This window comes from Nyctereutes procyonoides, unplaced genomic scaffold (assembly GCF_905146905.1).
Source record: "Nyctereutes procyonoides isolate TBG_1078 unplaced genomic scaffold, NYPRO_anot_genome, whole genome shotgun sequence".
Lineage (NCBI taxonomy): Eukaryota > Metazoa > Chordata > Mammalia > Carnivora > Canidae > Nyctereutes > Nyctereutes procyonoides.
The window spans coordinates 74,066,024-74,085,321 of record NW_026575125.1 but is presented as its reverse complement, the minus strand read 5'-3'; the positions used below and the strand labels follow the sequence as shown (position 1 = coordinate 74,085,321).

Below are 19,298 nucleotides of genomic sequence, written 5' to 3'. Positions count from 1 at the left end.
AGTTGGAGCACTTACACTTTTGATTTCTAAACTTATTACAAAGCTACAGTAATCAAAACCCTGTGGTACAGGTATAAGATAGACATAGAGATGAATGGAACAGAATTGAGAGTCCCAAAATAAACCAATATGTCTATGGCAAATTGATTTTGACAAGAGTGCCAAGTCCATTAAATGGAGAAAGACTATATTATTCATCAAATGGTGCTGAGACAACTGGATTCCCATATGTAAAAATATGAGTTGGATCCTTTCTTCATTTCATATGCAAAAATCAACTCAAAAGGGATCAATGAGTTAAATATAAGTTACAACTATAAAACTCTCAGAAGAAAACAAGAATAAATCTTCCTGGCTTTTGGATCTGGCAATGTATTCTTAGATATGACACCAAAAGCACAAGCAACAAAAGACAAAAAATAGATAAATCTGACATCATCACAATTAAAAACTTTTATGCATCAAAGGACATCATTAACATTAAAAAACCTAGAGTAAAATACTTGCAAATCATATTGTTGGGAGTGGTCCCGCGGTGCGAGGCAAGGTTCCAGGTTGAGCAAAGGCTCCTTGTCATACCTAGCCAACCCGCTGGGACTGCACCTAATTCTTCCCCCTTATGGAAGTAAAAGTACATATTTGCTTCTCCTTTAAAATGTTATCGAGACAAGTTCCCACAAAGTAAGCAAGGAGGTGGCCTGACACATGACCGCCTTGGCAGACATTACTTAATAAACAAACCTCACTGTTTAGTCTAAATGTGGCATTCATGCTCTATTGCTTAAACAAATAACAGGTGTTAGTTTTAAAAACAATGTATGTTTGTGCGCGAGATGTACTTCTCCTTAAAGAAATAAGCCGCCTGCTTACGGAGGCTATATAAACTCTACATGTAAAAATAAAGCTTGTCCATTGCAGCCATCAGCTGCATGGAACCTCCTATCCCATGAACTTTTAGTCTCTTGTTTCTTTCTCATCCCCTTGCCCTCGGTTCCTGAATCCGGACCTTCTCGCGCCGGCCACGACATCATATAGCTAATAAGTGACTTGTATCCTTAATATATAAAGTACTACAATATAACAACAAAACAACTCAATTTAAAAATAGGCAGAGAACTTGACTAGACATTACTCCAAAGAAGATATGCAAATAGCCAATAAACACATGAAAAAATGCCCAACACCATTAGTCATTAGGGAAATGCAAATGAAAACTACCATGAAATTGTACTTCATACCTACTAGGATAGCTACTAAAAATGTAAAATAACAAGTATTGCTAAGGATGTAGATAAACTAGAACCCCTGCTGTTGCTAATGGAATTGTTAAATGGTGCAGCTGCGGTGGAAAAATTGGGTAGTTCCTCAAATTGCTTAACATAAAATTATTATATGGCTCAGAAATTCTAGTTCTAGGTTTATATTTAAAAATTTTGAAAGCAGGGGATCCCTGGATGGCTCAGCGGTTTAGTACCTGCCTTCGGCCCAGGGTGTGGTCCTGGAGTCCTGGGATCAAGTCCCATATTGGGCTCCCTACATGGGGCCTGCTTCTCTCTCTGCCTGTGTCTCTGCCTCTCTCTCTCTGTGTCTCTCATGAATAAATAAAATAAAATCTTTAAAAAAATAATAAAAATAAAAATTTTGAAAGAAGAGATTCAAACAGATACTTGTTCACCAATGTTCACTGCAGTATTATTTATAATAGCCAATAAGTGGAAACAACTTAAGTGCCCATCAACAGATAAAGTATATACAAAATTTGGTGCACACACACAGATACACAGATATGCAGACACACACACACAGTGGAATACTCAGGCACAAAAAAGGAATAAAGTTCTAATACATGCTACAACATGGATAAACTTTATTTTTGGAGAGAGAGTGTACACATGGGAAAGGGGGAGGGGCAGAGGGAGAGGGAGAAGCAGACTCTGTGCTGAGGGACGGAGCCAACACCCCCGCCACTCGGGGCTCAATCCCAGGGCCCTAGGATCATGACCTGAGCTAAGACAGATGATTAACTGACTGAGCCACCCAGGTGCCTGAACATGGATAAACACTAAAAACATGCTAAATGAAATAAACCAGACACAAAAGAACAAAATCATATGATTCTACCTATAATAAATATTCAGGGAAATGAACAATGGGTAGTGGAAGGGGAGGCGGGTGGGGGTATGGGGTGACTGGATGACGGGCACTGAGGAGGGGACTTGATGGCATGAGCACTGGGCATTATACTATATGTTGGCAAACTGAACTTCAATAAAAATATATTTATATATAAAAGAAATATTCAGAATAGGCATTTTCATGGATACAGAAAGTAGATTAGGAATTACCAGGGGCTGAAGGGAGGAGAGAATTGAGAGTTACTGCTTAATGGTTTATATAGTTTCTCTTTTGGGTGATGAAAAAGTTTGGAAATAGATAGTACTGATGGCTGCACAACATTGTGAATGCAATTAACGTCACTGAATTGTGCACATAAAAGTCATTAAAATGGCAATTTTCATGTTATATGTATTTTACCACGCTAAAAAGTACTTAAAAACATGTTGAAAATGATGGACCATAAATGCTTAGTTGGGTAGGGAATGAAGATAAAGCCGGGAGGTGTCCTACAGGAACAAAGCAGAAGAGATAAGGGACCTGTGCAGTCTTACATCACTCAAACTTAAGTTTGAGACGGGCCATGTACATTACTAAGAGCTATGTGGGGTTATGGAGTTACAAAGTGGGTACATATGCTGGCTCCAGACTCAGACTGCAAAGGTTTGAATCTCAGCTCTGCTGCTAACCAACTCAATGAACTTGGGCAAGTTAGTTAACCAATCAGTATATCAGCTTTCTCCATGTAAAATGTGGATAGGGGGACCTACTCCATAGGGATGTTTTAGAATTTAAATGAGTTAGTACAAGTAAAGCACATAGGATGGTATCTGGCACACAGTAAACACTTAATGAATGTATAAGTATTAATAATTATTATTACTATACATAATAAAAAGTTCAGGCTTTGAAATTCAGACATTCTCAAAGCCCAAGCTTCCCCCTCTATGCTGACTCTAAATACAAGCTCCAACTTACTAAGAAGATTCCAAGGCACAATATAAAGACACAAATGCTAAAATAAAGGAGTAAATAAAAAACTTTGGAAATGCAGAAGGGGCTATTAATTCCAACATGGACACAAGGAGGATAAGCACCTCAGGGAAGACTTCAAAACAACTTTGCATTTGAGCTGACCTTAAAAGGAATGAGTAGTATGCCCAAAAGCAAAAAAAGAAAAAAAAAAAAGGTTTGTAAAAGCATTGCAGTTGGCCTAAGCAAACAAACAAAAGCAGGAAAGTGCATTAAAAGTATGGAAACATTGGCCCATTGTGGTTTGAATGTAGGCCACATGGTGGGATATAATGGGAAAAATAGAAAGGTGCTGAAGGATACAGAGCTCTGAAAGTCTTACTGGGGAATTTGGTGATATTGTATAGATGAATTCCCATAGAAAAGTCCTCTTTTAAAATTGAGGGTATGGTAGACAGTGTCAGTGTGTGCTAACAGTCCAGCTGTGCTGTAGGAAGATCACTTCATAACAGGAAGATGAGAAATCCAACCTGATTTTTACTCCCAGGCAGCAACATTTTAGAAGTAGTATCAGATCAGCCCTGATACTACATGGAGTTGCCTGAATTATTTTTCCAGGAAAGGAGTGAAACAAGGGATGAGCAATAGGGTTTTGACTTCAAGCACACCCCAGGAACAATTTAGGAAATGAATGTCTCCCCTAATTCCCACCCAAGGAGAAACCATCAGCTTCTTGCTTTGAAACAAATAGCTGCATACCCCACTCTTTAGCTGATGGAAAATTCCATAGATATCAACTGATTGTGTGCTCCATAGGGCATTTGAGATACAGAGTATTTCCAAAGGGCCTGGTCCAATTGTATTGTGACAACCCCAACTCTGAAATTAGTACACATATTTGGAATTCCAGGGGATTAAAAAACAAATTATAAACAAGCGCCTGGGTGGCTCAATAGGTTAAGCATCTGACTCTAGATCTTAGCTCTGGTCTTGATTTCAGGGTTGTGAGTTCAAGCCCTGTGTTGGACTCAATGCTTAATGGAGCCTACTTAAAAAAAATTACAAAGAACTTCAAAAATCTAAGCTGCAATTACACATTGCAAAAGCCCTACTTTTTTCACACTTAATGTACATGTGTGGCCAGTTATCCTTCATTCCAATTCCTAAGTGTATAAAAGATGAGTTCAGAACTGACCTTAATGGAAATTAAACTAGGCATGGCTTCTAAAACTAGGAGTATATGAAACCTTGTTCAAGTTTTTCAGTTTAGGTCTCCCATCAAAAACATAAACTAGGAACAAGAGGAAGTTTAAATAAAAGAAAGACTAGTATTTGTACACTGATCCTAATATCTATATTTCTCAATTCTTGGTAGTAAAGGAAAGAGAACAATAACAGAAAAGGAGGCAGAGATGATCCCAGATCCCAATCTATACTCTGAAATCTATGCCAGTAACCCCCAGCCAGAACCTAGCTTTCATTAAGTATAGACAGGAGGAGCTGAAGCAGTACAGACAAGGCTTCAGCTCTGTAACCTGCACCAATAGATAGGATAATGGAACTAGGGGAATTAATTTCTTCCTAACCACACATCCCTAAAGGACTTTGGAATCCTATAGCCATCTCACTGAGCTCAGCTTGCTGAAATCTGACCAAAAGGGGTCAGCACAAACAAGGTGCTGCCACCAGGATAGGTGCAAAGTGCCAAGCCCAAAGTACTGGCAAGCAAATAAAAGCAAGGATGAGAGTAAACAGTCACCAAGACAGGACAAATGAGACTATCCATGAAGCAGTTTTTGTAGTTGGTCTCCAGGAAGACCTTTCTTTAAGGCCCAGGACTACAGGGGATGAAGCAGTAAACCTGGTACCTTGATGGGGGTACCTGGAGTTTGAGGGCATGGTAGGGCTGGATCCTTTCAGAATCATACTCCCATGTCTTTGCTGAATGGGGGTGAGAACCAGGAATCCTCCTGGGACTTAAAAAGCTTCAAGGTATCCTGATGAGATATCCTATGTTAAAGGGTGAACAGAGGTTCTGGGACTCAGACTGGAATGAAAGTATATATGTTCCCTTTCTCCTAGGACTGTGTCCTCACCCCCTTCCCCAGATGAGCCCAGAATGTCATCTAGTAGCATAGTCCTCTCTCATGGTATTGAGTGATTCCATTCCTTGAACACACTGAAACTACAGGATCTATGTGAACCTATTTTGTTTGTACCCTCCCTCCCACACACACAGACAGTACTCTTTATCATCTTTGTGGTAATTGTGCTTTATCCTTCTAACTAGACTTCATAATGTTTTTTTGTTTTGTTTTTAATTTTTATTTATTTATGATAGTCACACAGAGAGAGAGGGAGGCAGAGACATAGGCAGAGGGAGAAGCAGGCTCCATGCACCGGGAGCCCGACGTGGGATTCGATCCCGGGTCTCCAGGATCCTGCCCTGGGCCAAAGGCAGGCGCTAAACCGCTGCGCCACCCAGGGATCCCTCTAACTAGACTTCAACTGAAGAACTACGACAATGTTTTCATCAGTTTTAGCGTATAACTTTATTAACATGTAAATAAAGTCTCAAATGAATACACTTATGTCAATATAAAGCACAGAAATATAGCTACTCAGGATGAATAGATTCATTATCAGGTAATGTTGCAGAAATACTAAAAATATCTCAATTTATATAGCACAATAAAAATCAACAAACACTCAAAGCTCTCAAGATCATTTGGTATCCATAAAATCGCTTCCTTCAATCAATAGAAATAACATAAATATTTAACTTACAATTATAATATGCATGGCTTCATATTACAACACCAAAAAAATTGTTCACGGTTTTGTGAGAACATACAGCTATTCAGAGTTTGAGTATTAATCGTATAACTTTATCTCTCACCTCAGGATCACTGTGCTCTGCTAAGTCTTGGAGTTTCTGACCAAACTCTTTTGCTTCCTGGAATATGGAAATAAGCTCAGATTTAGTGAACTCTTCCTTAGTAAACAGCTTCGCCTTCTTTTTGAATTGGAAATTTATATTCTCAAATATTTCAATGATACTAAGAATATTGGCCTTTGACTCATTCTTGTTAAAGGGTGCGACCAATGATGATAGTACTTTGGCACTAATCAGTTCTCTTGTATTGGCTTGATTTTTAGACAAGCGCAAGAAGACTTTTAAAACATAAAACTTAGTTTTGACACTTCCATTGTTTAACAAAGTAAGGAAATCTGGAATGTAATTTGCAATTATATGGTGATCCTCAAATTTCACACTCAGGTGCACTAATAATTTTAGTCCAGCCAGTTGCACAGGGGAGTTCAATGGATAAGAGATTATGTCCTTACAAACTTGATGTATGTATGACTCTGCCGGTTTTCGTTCTTCAGAAGACTCAGAGTTATCATCTACCATATTTAAAGCTCTAGGGTGTTCTGTAACATTGGGATTACTGACCAAGTTTTCAATCATAACAGTAATACCTACATCATGAATTATATCTTGGGTAAATGGATAAGCAGGACTGATGCCCATTATCATAGTAGCTATTTCATGAATAAAAGGATCCTTAGTTAACTTAAGTAGGGCAACGAGTTTATCAAACTCTTTAGGCTCCAAACTAAAGTCACGTGATTTACAGCGGCAGGCTCTTGGATTGGGCCCATACTTTTCCCTATACTTAACTTGGTTTTTTATCTCAGCTAAGGTTTGGAAGTAGGGCCCTTTATAGGGTGGGATCTTGGTCAGAGGCCGAATTCCCAGAGGAGTTTCAATCAAGGTCTCAACCAGAGTCCAATTCCCTTCTGGAGGCAAGGATCGCTCCCCTCCCTCTATTGGGACTAGGACACTATACCTGGCCCTTGACCACGCTGCTGCTTTTTGCTTTATGGTGAGTTCAGGTTTGGGTATGGGCTTGGGCTTTTCCTGGATCTTAGGTGGAGGCTTATAAACTTGAGAAGGAGTCTCCTCTTCAGGCCAGAACCAGGATCCTACACTAGGCTCTTCTCCGGTCCAGAACCAGGAGCAGACATTTTCTTCATCCTCATCACTGGACTCGATTATAATACCAGCTCTGTCCCCAGCCTCAGCCCTGAATTTGATGTCGTCCTCTCTCTTTCTCTCGGGCCTGGACTCAATACTGGCCTTATCATCAGCCTTGGCAAAGGACCTGATAGCAGTTTTACTTCCAGCAGCAGGCTTGACTTCACACTTGGTCACTGCACTGACCCTGGCCATAGGCATCACCTTTGACTTGGTTTGGAGCACTATACCTGGTTCTGCCACGGATTTTGCCTTAGTCTCAGTCATGACTCTATTCTTAGTCATAGTTTCCATCTTGCCCACATCCCTTGTCACAGCCACGGCCTCAGTGCAGGTCACTGTCTGTGTCCTGGCCACTGCTCCATCCCCAGCCTTGGCCTGGGTCACTGTTCCTGTTTCCAGTTCTGCCTCACCCACTGCCTTGGCCTGGATCCTAGCCTTGGCTCTAGGGTTGGCAGGGCTACTGATTCCAGCTTTTAGGGCAGTCCCAGCACCTGCTCTGCCCCTGCCTCAGCCTCAGAGCCAGTCATGATCCAAGTTAAAGGCAAGGCCAAGTTATATACCCCAACCCCGTCTCAGCCTTCACTGAAGGTCTGTCCCAGGTTGGTGTTTTCATACAAAGTCCATTCGTCACTCAGCCCCCTTTCCACCTACAAGCTCTGCCAATGATATAAACAACGTGCAGAGGAAGCTCACTCAGGGAAGGGAAGAATGGCTTTGTGCCTGAGCGCAGCCCTGTGGAGGGTGGTGGTCTTCAGCCACTCCAAGGCCACCAGATCTGCCACTGAAGTTGGACCTAGGAGTGGAGGAAGGAAATGGGGCTTTGAGTCTCTTCCAATGTATTTCTTATGCTGATTAGCACAGAGAGACAGGAGAGTATGAACATTCAGGGCCAAGTGGGAGAGGTAGATAATTATCAAACTCTCTCTCTCCTCATTTCACACTCTCTACAAAACTTCAGGTGCTACTAATTTTCTTTCTAGACACAAAACAGGAGTATGGAGTGGGAAAGCTTAATGGGAATGAGAGAGACTAAGGAATCCCTAGACTGACTCTTTATCCCTGCTGGACTACTACTTCATCCTACACGTCTACTGAGGAAGTCTCCATATTCATACCAAACTTCACTGATCTGGAGTAATTTTCTCCTCCTTTCCTTGCTTCCGATGTTGACAAGCCCTATGGCAGACCTACAGGCAGATCAATGGACAAATAAACAAATCAGAAGATATGGACACTGACCTCATGGTAGAAAGATCTTGGTCCTTGGTCTAGTCCCTGTATTTGTAGTTTGTGTAATGTTTCCCTCCTTCTGGTCCCATACCACCATCGCCCTAATTCAGGACTGATCCTCCTTCTCCCTGTTGCCCACCATTTTACTATTCAGTGACTGTCCTTTCATTTCTCTAGTTTAAAATTGGCTTAGGTGAAGCATAAAAATAGGAAAACCAAGTGGGAAATCAGAAAAACAAGTGTTACCCTTCTGTACTCCCAAAGCTTTCAAAGACTCCTATCTAAATCAGCAGGGAACCAAAGAGAGGTTAGTAAACTGGCAAAACAAAAGAGAATAGAATTCCCTAGTCTCAATCTTCTCCTGTCTACCCTCACACCAATCGTTAACAGATACAGGGCATGTTTCTTTTCATTATTTCCTAGGTTCAAGCTGGGTTACCATTTGTAAACCTTCACAACAGAGTTCCACAGACCTGGAGATGGGTCCATATCCAGAGAGTCACAAATGTGGTGATAAGTAAATGAAGACACATGAGACAATGGAGACTAATTCCTTAGGAGAGATCGGCACCTGGGACACCTATCCTTTCTGGAGACAGGTACCTGTTTGCCAAAATTTTCTGTGTCCCTTTCTTCCTCCCTCTCCCTTCATGTTCCTCTGCTCCACTCCTAAAGTCTGACAATTCCCCTACACAGACAACTCCAACATCCCTAACAAGATAGTGATGGTGGTAGTAGAGATGGAATGCTCAGACAAGCCATGGAAATTGGCTGCAAATAAATGAAAAGTATTATCTCCAAATTTCATCTAAGCATTTGTTTCCTTCCTCTCCCTAAAGCCTATCATTTTCTGCAACACAGCAGGAGTAAGGGAGGACTGTTTACAAAGCATGTAGAAAGGAGATCTGGAGTTTCACCTAGATTCCTGCCTGTTCTAGTCTTAGCCATCTACCAACTCCAAACACTGCCCACTCCACAGAAATTAGGCCAAGCGTCCTTTTCTTATCCCCTCCCTCTGAGGTCCAAGGCCCTCTACAGATCTTTACAAAAACATCTGTACCGAAAACTTCGGAACAGACCTAAATATGTAAACGCATGATACACACCCAAAGACCAAACAAAAAGGCAGTGAGAGAGACTTGGTTATTAATGGTCAGACTAGTACCAGGACATGAGACCATTTTCTAATCCAGGGCCTTGATTATCAAACACTTGAAACTTCTTTTTACACTCTCCCTCCCAGGGTTCCCGACAACCACGCTCACTTACAGCAACAACCCCTCCTTCTATTATACAAACCGCCATTTCTCCGCTAGAAGCCGCTACTATACTCCTTTACCTTCCCAAATACGGTCGGAGGTGGAGTTAGTGTCTGGAAATCAAGCTAGCAAGATCATTTTAAATTTATAGTTGCGTGCCACTCAAATTACCCATCCCCCTCTCCCTTTCACCGCCCGCGCCCCACGACCAGATAGATCACTTTTCCCAGATTTCTCTCTGATACCCATATCCACACTCCCAAGAGATGCCCGCCTTCTCACTGACCTGCTCTGCTTGGATCAGAGGCAGTTCTCTTATTTCCTTGCCTCAGGGGGTGCTGTGCCCTACAGAAAGAGGGACGGACAGTCAGCTGGACACGAGGACTCGAGACAATGGCGGCGACTGTGTTTGGGGATTGGCCCGGCACCTGGGATTTCGGACGTGAAACCTGCTTTGTCATATTAAGGGCCGTAACTGGCAAACAATTGCCACTTTTTGGTATTCCCTTCCTCCCCTACCCAAAGCTCCTCGGATACCCACGTCTAGTGACTAATTAACAGCTACCTTCTCCTCCGCAGACTTTGCTTTGCCACGTCCCCGTACCCATATCCGCAGCCGCAGTCTCTGGAGAGTTGTGTAAGGCGATCCGGCCTTACAGAAGCGGAGTGATACTAAGCTTTGTATAGCGCCACTGCGCCCTCTGTCGGTGAGCTCAACTCTAGCCTTTTCTCATCCTGGTAAGAGCTGGAGCGGCAATCTGAACGTAGAACAAGCGGCGCGATACTGAGAGAAGCAGACCAACACTAAAGGGTCTCAGCATTAGTTCCCTTCTTTCAGGATCTTCCCCCAACCAAGCCAACACTTTTTTTTTTCTTGAACTGAAGCGCATGTGGATTATCAGGCGGTGGCGTCGCTGACTCCGCTCTGCCCCGACCATGCGGAAGGACACCTCAGTGTCTTACACACTTTCCAAAGTCCTAGGTCCACCTAAAGAGGCGGGTTGGGGGAGGGGATGAGAGGGTTGACAAAGAGGCTCAAGACTGAGGGAAGAGGGTACATTCTAATCTATTCCAAAAGCCGTCAATGAGAGAAGACACCTCAAGCTGAAGCGCCAAGGACTTAATTCTCTGCACAAAATGGGATACTGTGGGCTTGGCGTCTGGAAGACTACTCTGGTCTGACTTGCTGAACAATATCAAACATCATGGGCTTTTTTTGATTTTTTTTAATTTTTTTAAATTTATTTATTTATGATAGTCACAGAGAGAGAGGCAGAGACATAGGCAGAGGGAGAAGCAGGCTCCATGCACCGGGAGCCCGATATGGGATTCAATCCCGGATCTCCAGGATCGCGCCCTGAGCCAAAACAGGCGCCAAACCGCTGCACCACCCAGGGATCACTCAAACATCATGGGCTTTTATTGCTATCTTCTAAGTTTCTCATCTTATTGCCTACCATGTTTCTTGTACTGAAATAGTCAAGGCAAAATGGGATAAAGATATGGGGAAAGCAGTAACGGAGAGAAGCATCTTAATTCCAAATACTCTTGTGTGTACCTATCCCATTCTCACGCCCTGCCTCTCCACCTGTCCACAATATTTCTTGCACCTAAATATGCATGGTCTTGAGCATGCACAAGAGGGTAACAACTCTGTACTCATGAAAGAAGCTTACTCATCAAATAACCTTGTACCTGTAAACCACCTATGTTGGAGGTTCTAGGGTGGCCTTCCCAATTTTTTTCATTGCTTATGGGGCCGTGGAAGGGAAGAAGGTGGGAAGGGGTTCCCGTGGAGGCCTCACCACTGTTTCTGTTCTAAAGGAAAGTAGACCTTGCCCTCTAACACAAAGAAACAAACCACTGATCTGTGCCAAGTCATTCTTTATGCCACGCTGCTTTTTTTCTCACTTGAAATGGTAGCACACTGTGCCATTTCTAGGTCCCTACAGTTGCTCAAGAAAAAGGGCCTGTCTCTGTAAGGATCGAAACCGGTCATGCAATCCTTCCTATCCGTCACCTCACGGCCAGGTGTCAGGCACTAGTTAGGGATGGTCTGGCTTCTCTTCCACATTTCTATCTAAGGAAAGGGATACTACCCATGTACTTCTCAAGGCAGATCCTAGCTGCTCTCCTGCCTCCTTTTCTCTCACCTGCCTAATGAATGCATATGCTTTCTCCCTGAATATATAAAATTCTTTGAATTTGCATTCCAAGCACTGTCAGGAGGGAATTTGAATTAGACTGTAAGTTCCATGAAGGAAGGGCCACTTTCTCAGTCTTGTTCACCACTGTATTCTCAGTGTCATACATGGAAGACGAAGGAAGTGAAGACCATTGACTCATGAGAATTCCACGATATATTCTGTTGATTATAGATCAATGCCTGCCTAAAAGTATGTCTTTGTCTTTGATGTCTGTAACCCCAGAGCGTAGCCTAGAGTCTGCCGCACAGGAGATGCTTTATATGTGATTTTTCAATAGAGGAGGGAGGAAGCAAGAGTTTACTAAAATATATTTTAGAAAGAAACTTGGGGTATCTTAATATCTCATACTGTAATAACATTTGGTGGATACGTATAATTTGGATTTGGTGCTTTGTTACTCTTTTTTGGTCCTCTTTTTTTAAAAAAGATTTTATTTATTTATTCATGAAAGACGCAGAGGAGAGAGAGAGGCAGAGACACAGGCAGAGGGAGAAGCAGGCTGCATGCAGGGAGCCTGATGTCGGACTTCATCCCAGGACTCCAGGATCATGCCCTGGGCCAAAGGCAGGCGCTAAACCCCTGAGCCACCCAGGGATTCCCTCTTTTTTTGATCTTCTATTCATGTTTAGAATTATGCCTTACTAAGCTCCCTAATATAGCGCAAACCTCTATGAACTTATAAAGAAAAGATAATGACCAACAATCCAGTAGAAAAACAAATGACAAGACTATTCATTAAAAAGACAAGGGACAAGTGCACAAATGCACGTAACTATTGACCAGCAATTATACTTAAAGAATCTATCCTAATGTAATATTTGTACATTGCAAAATACTATATGTAAAAAAATATTCACTGCAGAATTTTTTAATAGTAAAAGATTGGAAAGATTCTAAATAATTATAAATAGTAAAATTGTGGTGTATATCGCTGTGATATGCAGCTGTTAAAAAGAAAGAGCAGCTCTCTCTATGTATACTGATATGGAATGATGTCCAAAACACATTTTTAAGTGAAGAAAATAGGGTGCATAGCAATGTTTAGTGTGCCATCATTTGCTTAATGATACTTTACTACATATATGTATACATTGAATATCCCTGTTAATATCAACAAGTAACTGGTAACAGTGCTTGCCTTTTTTGAAGGGTAACCTATTTGCAGAGAAAGTGGAAGGAGACTTGAAGACTTACCTGTGTGAACTTTTGTGCTTTTTGAATTTGGAACCCCATGTTTGTATTAACCACTCAAAACTAAAATTTAATTTAATATATTCCTTAGAATCATAGGATATTTAAAAACCTATACCAAAAAAAAAACCTATACCACATGTTCTTAGGAAGGCTAAAACTCTGCAGGCCTACACCCTTGGATTCTAAGCTGGGCCACTGTGTCAGGAAAAGACAGTGAGAGAGTCCTTTTTGTTTGTTTAGGAATATTTCTAATTCTGCAATAACATTAGTGAGGGCTTACCCTCCAGATTTGAAGGACGAGCTTCTAATACTTCTTTACACACTTTTCCTGTGCGATTCACAATGTAGTTTACTAAGTAAGTCCATAATAAATGCTATTCTAGTACTACTACTACTACTACCAAAGATAATGCTTTCCATTTAGGAGAATGTATTTGAATCCATACAGAAATCAGATGTGAAACAGCACTGTTGATACTCATGAAACACTCAAAGAATAGAAGGGGTACCTATTGAAAACAATGATTATGGGAGATATACATTCTATTTCTTAGGCACCTTTATTGTTTTGGAGAGGATCCAGATTTGGGCACATCCATTGGAGGAAACAGAGAACAGTGAGATAGTTCTCATGATCATACTTTTAACTGAATCCATAGGTTGCTTTAGAACTGTTCCTTAGGGGCACCTGTGTGGCTCAGTCAGTTAAGTGTCCAACTCTTAGTTTCAGCTCAGATCATTATATCATGGGTAGTGAGATTGAGCCCTGTATCAGGCTCTGTGCTCAGCAGGGAGTCTGCTCGAATATTTTCTCCCTCTGCCTCTCTTGACTCTCTCGCAAAAAATAAATAAATGAATCCTTAAAAAAAAGAAATGTTCCTTATCCCAAAAATGGTTCAGCTTCTTTTCTATTGTATTTTTTCTATTGAAATTGCTAGGAATGTGTCTCTTCCATATCCTTTAACTTATTTTTTATTACATAAGTTATATATGTTCACAGTAGAAAACCTAGTAATTATATGGAAAATTAAAAATATATATGTTGCATTTCCTAACACTGATAAATACTCCTAACATTTTGATATATACCCTCCCAGACTTTTATCAATGCCAATATGTGTATATATATTTACACACATATACACACACACACACATTTTTCAAGAAAAGATTTCATTATACTTATTTCATTGTAATCAGTTATCTTTTCAGCAGCATAAAACATGCTGTTTTTTTTTCCTCCCATTTTAAAAACACACTATCTTGAGGCCCCTATTTCCCCCAAAGCTTCTGCTTCCACCATTTCTTGGTTCAAAGATTTTTCTACTTGTTTATTTATAGTAGTTTGCAATTTGCTTTCTTAAATTTATGTTTAGGAAAATTTGAATGACATAGGGAAAACTCTTATGAAATGATGCCAAGTGAAAAAATATATTCTCTAAAACAATTTTATCCAGAATATAAGTTATATAGGGAAATAGTATGTGCAAAGAAAAGCAAAAATCAGTAGTGATTGTATTTATGATTTCAATTATAGTTTTCCCCATAGTTTTATAACCTGTATTTCCCACATTTCTACAGTAATTATATTATATTCATGAAAAATTCAGTATTATTTTTAAAAGATCTCACAGTGGAGTGGGATTGATATTTGGGAGTGGTATTTATATATATTATAGTAAGTATATTTTTTTAATTTTATAATAAACTACACAACCATTGTCTGAAATTGCCATACTGTTTTATATTCCCAACAAAAATGCATGTGATTTCAAATTGCATCACACTCTTTCCAGCACCTGATATTGTCAGCCTTTTTATTTTATTTTTTAAGGATTTTACTTATTTATTCATGAGAGATACACACAGAGAGAAAGAGGCAAAAACACAGGCAGAGGGAGAAGCAGGCTCCATGCAGGGAGCCCAACACAGGACTCGATCCGGGTCTCCAGGATCATGCCCTGGGCTGAAGGTGGCGCTAAACCTCTGAGCCACCCGGGCTGCCCTGTCAGCCTTCTTTCTTTTTCTTTTTCTTTTCTTTTCTTTTCTTTTTTTTTTTTTTTTTGTCAGCCTTTTTAAAATTAGGAATTAGGGACGCCTGGGTGGCTCAGTGGTTGAGCATTTGCCTTTGACTCAGGGCATAGTTTCGGGGTCCTGGGATCGGGTCCCACACTGGGCTTCCCTCAGGGAGCCTGTTTCTCCCTCTGCCTAAGTCTCTGCCTCTCTGTGTCTCATGAATAAATAAATAAAACCTTTAAAAAATTAAAATAGATTTAGAAATTATCGAGATTTCATATAAGTTTCTCATTTTAGTTTTAATTTGCATTTCCATGATGATAAATAATGTTAAATATCCCTTTATGTGCTCATTGGCCATTTATATATCTCCTTTTGTGACAAATCCACTGTTGTTTGCACATTTGAAATTATATTTGTTTTGCATTTTACATTGAATTGGATTTTATTGGATTTTTAAATATTTTATATTTGATTTTATATTGGATTGTCTGTCTTCATATTATTGATTTGTAAATTTTAACTTTTTTTGATTTGTAACTTTTTAAATATATTCTGCATATAAATCCTTTGTTAGATATATCTTGCAAGTATTTTCATTATCTTAATGTTGTCTTTCTAGGAGCAAAGCATTTTAAGATGTCTAATTTTTTTTTCTCTTAGGGTTCACGATTTTTTGTCCTAAAAATCTTTTCTTTTTTTAAGATTTTTTTTAATTATTCATGAAAGAGAGACATAGGCAGAGGGAGAAGCAGGCTTCTCACGGGGAGCCCAATGTAGGACTCAAACCCAGGACACCAGGATCACGCCCTGAGCCAAAGGCAGACGCTCAACCACTGAGCCACCCAGGCGTCCCTAAGAAATCTTTTCTACCTCAAAGTTACAAAGAATTTCTCCTACATTGTCTTGTAGACACTTTATAGTTTGAGCTCTTATTTTGAAGTCCACAATAAATTTCAAGTAAATTTTCTGTAAAATGTATGGTAAGGATCTAGGTTCATTTCCCGCCCCGCCCCCCCCAAAAGTAAATATACAGTAGAACCAGCTTTATTTGTTAGAAGGACTGACTGTCCATTCCCTTGATCACTTAAATTATCTGAGTACCTTTTTAAAAAATCAATTGATGGCTTATATTTGTCTATTTCTAGACTCTATCTTGCTGCATTAATCCATGTTTATGTCCTTATACCAATGCCTCATTTATAGCTTAAAAATCAGCAGTGTAAGTCCTTCAACATTGTTTTTCTTTTCCAATATTGTTATTGCTCTTCCAGGTCCTTCGAATTTTTAAATCAATTTGATAATTTGGTTGTCTATTTTTATGAAAAATATGTCTAATAAGGAACTTGGATGCGGAATATATAAAGAATTCTTACAACTCAATAACAAAAAGACAAAAAAAAGATCCAATTAAAACATAAAACATTTGGATAGGGACTTCCCCAAAGAAGATATATAAATGACCAATAAGCATATGAAAAGATGACCAATATCAGAAATCATTAGGGAAATGCAAATTAAAAACCATAGGGAGGGCGCCTGGGTGGCTCAGTCAGTTAAACATCTGCCTTCGGTTCAGCTCATGATCCCAGAGTACTGGGATCTAGCCCCACATTGGGCTTTTTGCTAAGCAGAGAGCCTGTTTCTCCCTCTCCCTCTGCCTGCCACTCTGCCTATTTGTGTTCGCGCACTCTCTTTCTCAAATAAATAAAATCTTAAAAAAAAAACTACAGGGAGATACCACTCTATACCCATTAGAATGGCTATATTAAAACAACTCAAAACAGAGATCCCTGGATGGCTCAGCGGTTTAGTGCTTGCCTTTGGCCCAGGGTGTGATCCTGGAGTCCTGGGATTAATTCCCACATCAGGCTTCCTGTGTGGAACCTGCTTCTCCCTCTGTGTATGTCTCTGCCTCTCTTTCTGTGTGTTTCTCATGAATAAATAAATAAAATCTTTTTAAAAAACCACACAAAACAAAAAAACCCATATAACATAACAAGTGTTGGAAAAGATGTGGAGAAACTCTTGTGTATTGCTAGTGGGAATGCAAAAATGGGGCAGCAATTGTGGAAAATAATATGGCAGTTCCTCAAAAAATTAAACATAGATTTACCATATGATCCAGCAATTCTATTTCTATGTATATGCCCAAAAGAATTGAAAGCATGGACCCAAACAGATATTTATACACCAATGTTCACTGCAGCATTATTCACAATAGCAAAAAGGTGGAAGCAACCCAAATGCCCATTGACAGATGAATGGATAAACAAAATATAGTATATACATGCCGTGGAATATTATTTAGCCATAAAAAGGAATGAAGCACTGGTACATGCTACAACCTAAATGAACCTTGAAAACATGCTAAATGAAGTCACAAAGGACCATATATAGAATGATTTCATTTATATGAAACATCCAGAATCCACAGATCTAGAAAGTAGATTACTGTTTGCCAGAGGCCAGGGAAGGGGAGAAATGGGGCATGACTGCTTAATAGATATGGCAGATATGAGAATGCTTTTGGGGTGATGAAAATGTTCTGGAACTAGATAATGGTGATGGTTGTACAAAATTTGATTATACTAAATACCACTAAATTGTATACTTTAAAATGGTTAAAAAGGTGAATTTTATGTTATGTGACATTTTCCACAGTAAAAAATAGGTAAAACATGGACTAACCTTGGAAACATTCCTAAATGAAAAAAAGTCATTTATGTAAAATATCCAGGATAGGTAAACAACAGTGACAGAAAGCAGATTAGTGATTGCCAGAAACTGGATGGAGGAGGAATGGTAGTGAGTGATTAATGGTATGAAGTTTCTGAATAATTTCTGAAACTAGATAATGATGACGGTTGTATAACATTTTGGGTATGCTTAATGCCACTTAATTATATGCTTTAAAATGCTAAAAAAAAGGGGGGGGGAACCTGGGTGGCTCAGTCAGTTAAGGTCTGCCTTTGGCTCAGGTCATGATCCCAGAGCCTAGGATCAAGCCCCCACTCCATGGGGCCCTCTGCTCTGCAGGGAGCCTGCTTCTCCTCTCTCTGTCCCCTGTTCCCACTCAATCTCTCTCTCTCTCTCTCTCTCTCTCTCTCTCTCTCACATAAATAATCTTTTAAAAAATAAATAAAATGCTTAAAATGGTAAATGTTATGCTGTCTGTATTTTACCAAAAATTTTTAAATCCAAAATATCACTGCTTTAAATTTTCCATAAAGTAGTGTAACACAACCTCAAATACTACACTAAATCTATTTTAATACCCTCTAACCGAGATGTCCCATGGTTCTGCATGCTGTATGTTGTCTCACAAAACAAAGAGTAATGGATACAGCTTACTCAACTTCAAGTGTATTCCTGTGTTCTTTGGCTGGAGGACATGGAATTTAAAGCTTATTTTAAAAGTTGAAATTGTATTGCCTAATTTCAAAATTATTTAAAAATTTTCTATTATATATATTATATATATTTAAATTGTTAGCATAATTTCACTGTTATTGAGGAATATACTGTTAAAAATCAAAATTCAACTGAGTAAATATTGAAGATCTTATTGACTTTATTCATTGAATCATGCATCAGTCAGCATCCCATTTAGCAGATAGAAAGGAGCTCCAAGGAATCATACAAAATGAAAGGCCTATAGGCAGAAAGGAGCAAAAACAAGAAAGTTATACTAGCAAAAAGTGGATTTGTTGTAGAAAGATTGCTTTCCTTTAGGGGAATTGCAGGGGTCTACCAGGTAGACTACTTCACTAGTGCTGATCAGGTAGCTCCTGACTGACTTGTCCAAGATTACACTTCTGGGGGAGGTCAAAAATATAATTAAGGTAAAACTTGACTTGGTAACTTGGTTCTTAGCAGAAATGACTCCACTTTGGGCCTTTCGTTTTGTTTTTAACAATATTGTTGATTTCAGTTGCTTGCAATGCATTGAGAAATTTGTTCTCATGAAAAATGTTCCATGTTCTATATTCACTTGAAAAAATGTTTATAATATTGTATATAAATGTATATAATAAAGAATGAACATTCTTTTTTTTTAAGAATGAACATTCTTTAATTGTTTATTTTACTATTCTATGTCAATGAGGTTAAGTTTATTAGTCATTTATTTCAAATTTTCCATATATCAACTGGATATTTCTGTTTGTTCTAACACTTATCAAAAGACTCATGTTAATGCCTACCACCTTGTGTTTTTTTTTAACTAGTCCTTTTACTTATACAATTTATCCTTTGTAT

General features: G+C 39.4%; 1 protein-coding gene across 1 annotated transcript in view; it reads right to left on the bottom strand.

Annotated features, from left to right (window-relative positions):
• ARMCX5 (armadillo repeat containing X-linked 5) overlaps window positions 1-9,667 on the bottom strand; it is a 74,297-nt gene extending 64,630 nt beyond the window's left edge. Inside the window, exons 1-2 of the mRNA XM_055338069.1 lie at window positions 9,528-9,667; window positions 5,987-7,634 (exon numbers count right to left, since the gene is read on the bottom strand). Coding sequence (XP_055194044.1) covers window positions 5,987-7,634; window positions 9,528-9,667 — 1,788 coding nt within the window. The remainder of the gene's footprint in view (window positions 1-5,986; window positions 7,635-9,527) is intronic.
• Between the last annotated feature and the right edge of the window lie 9,631 nt (window positions 9,668-19,298).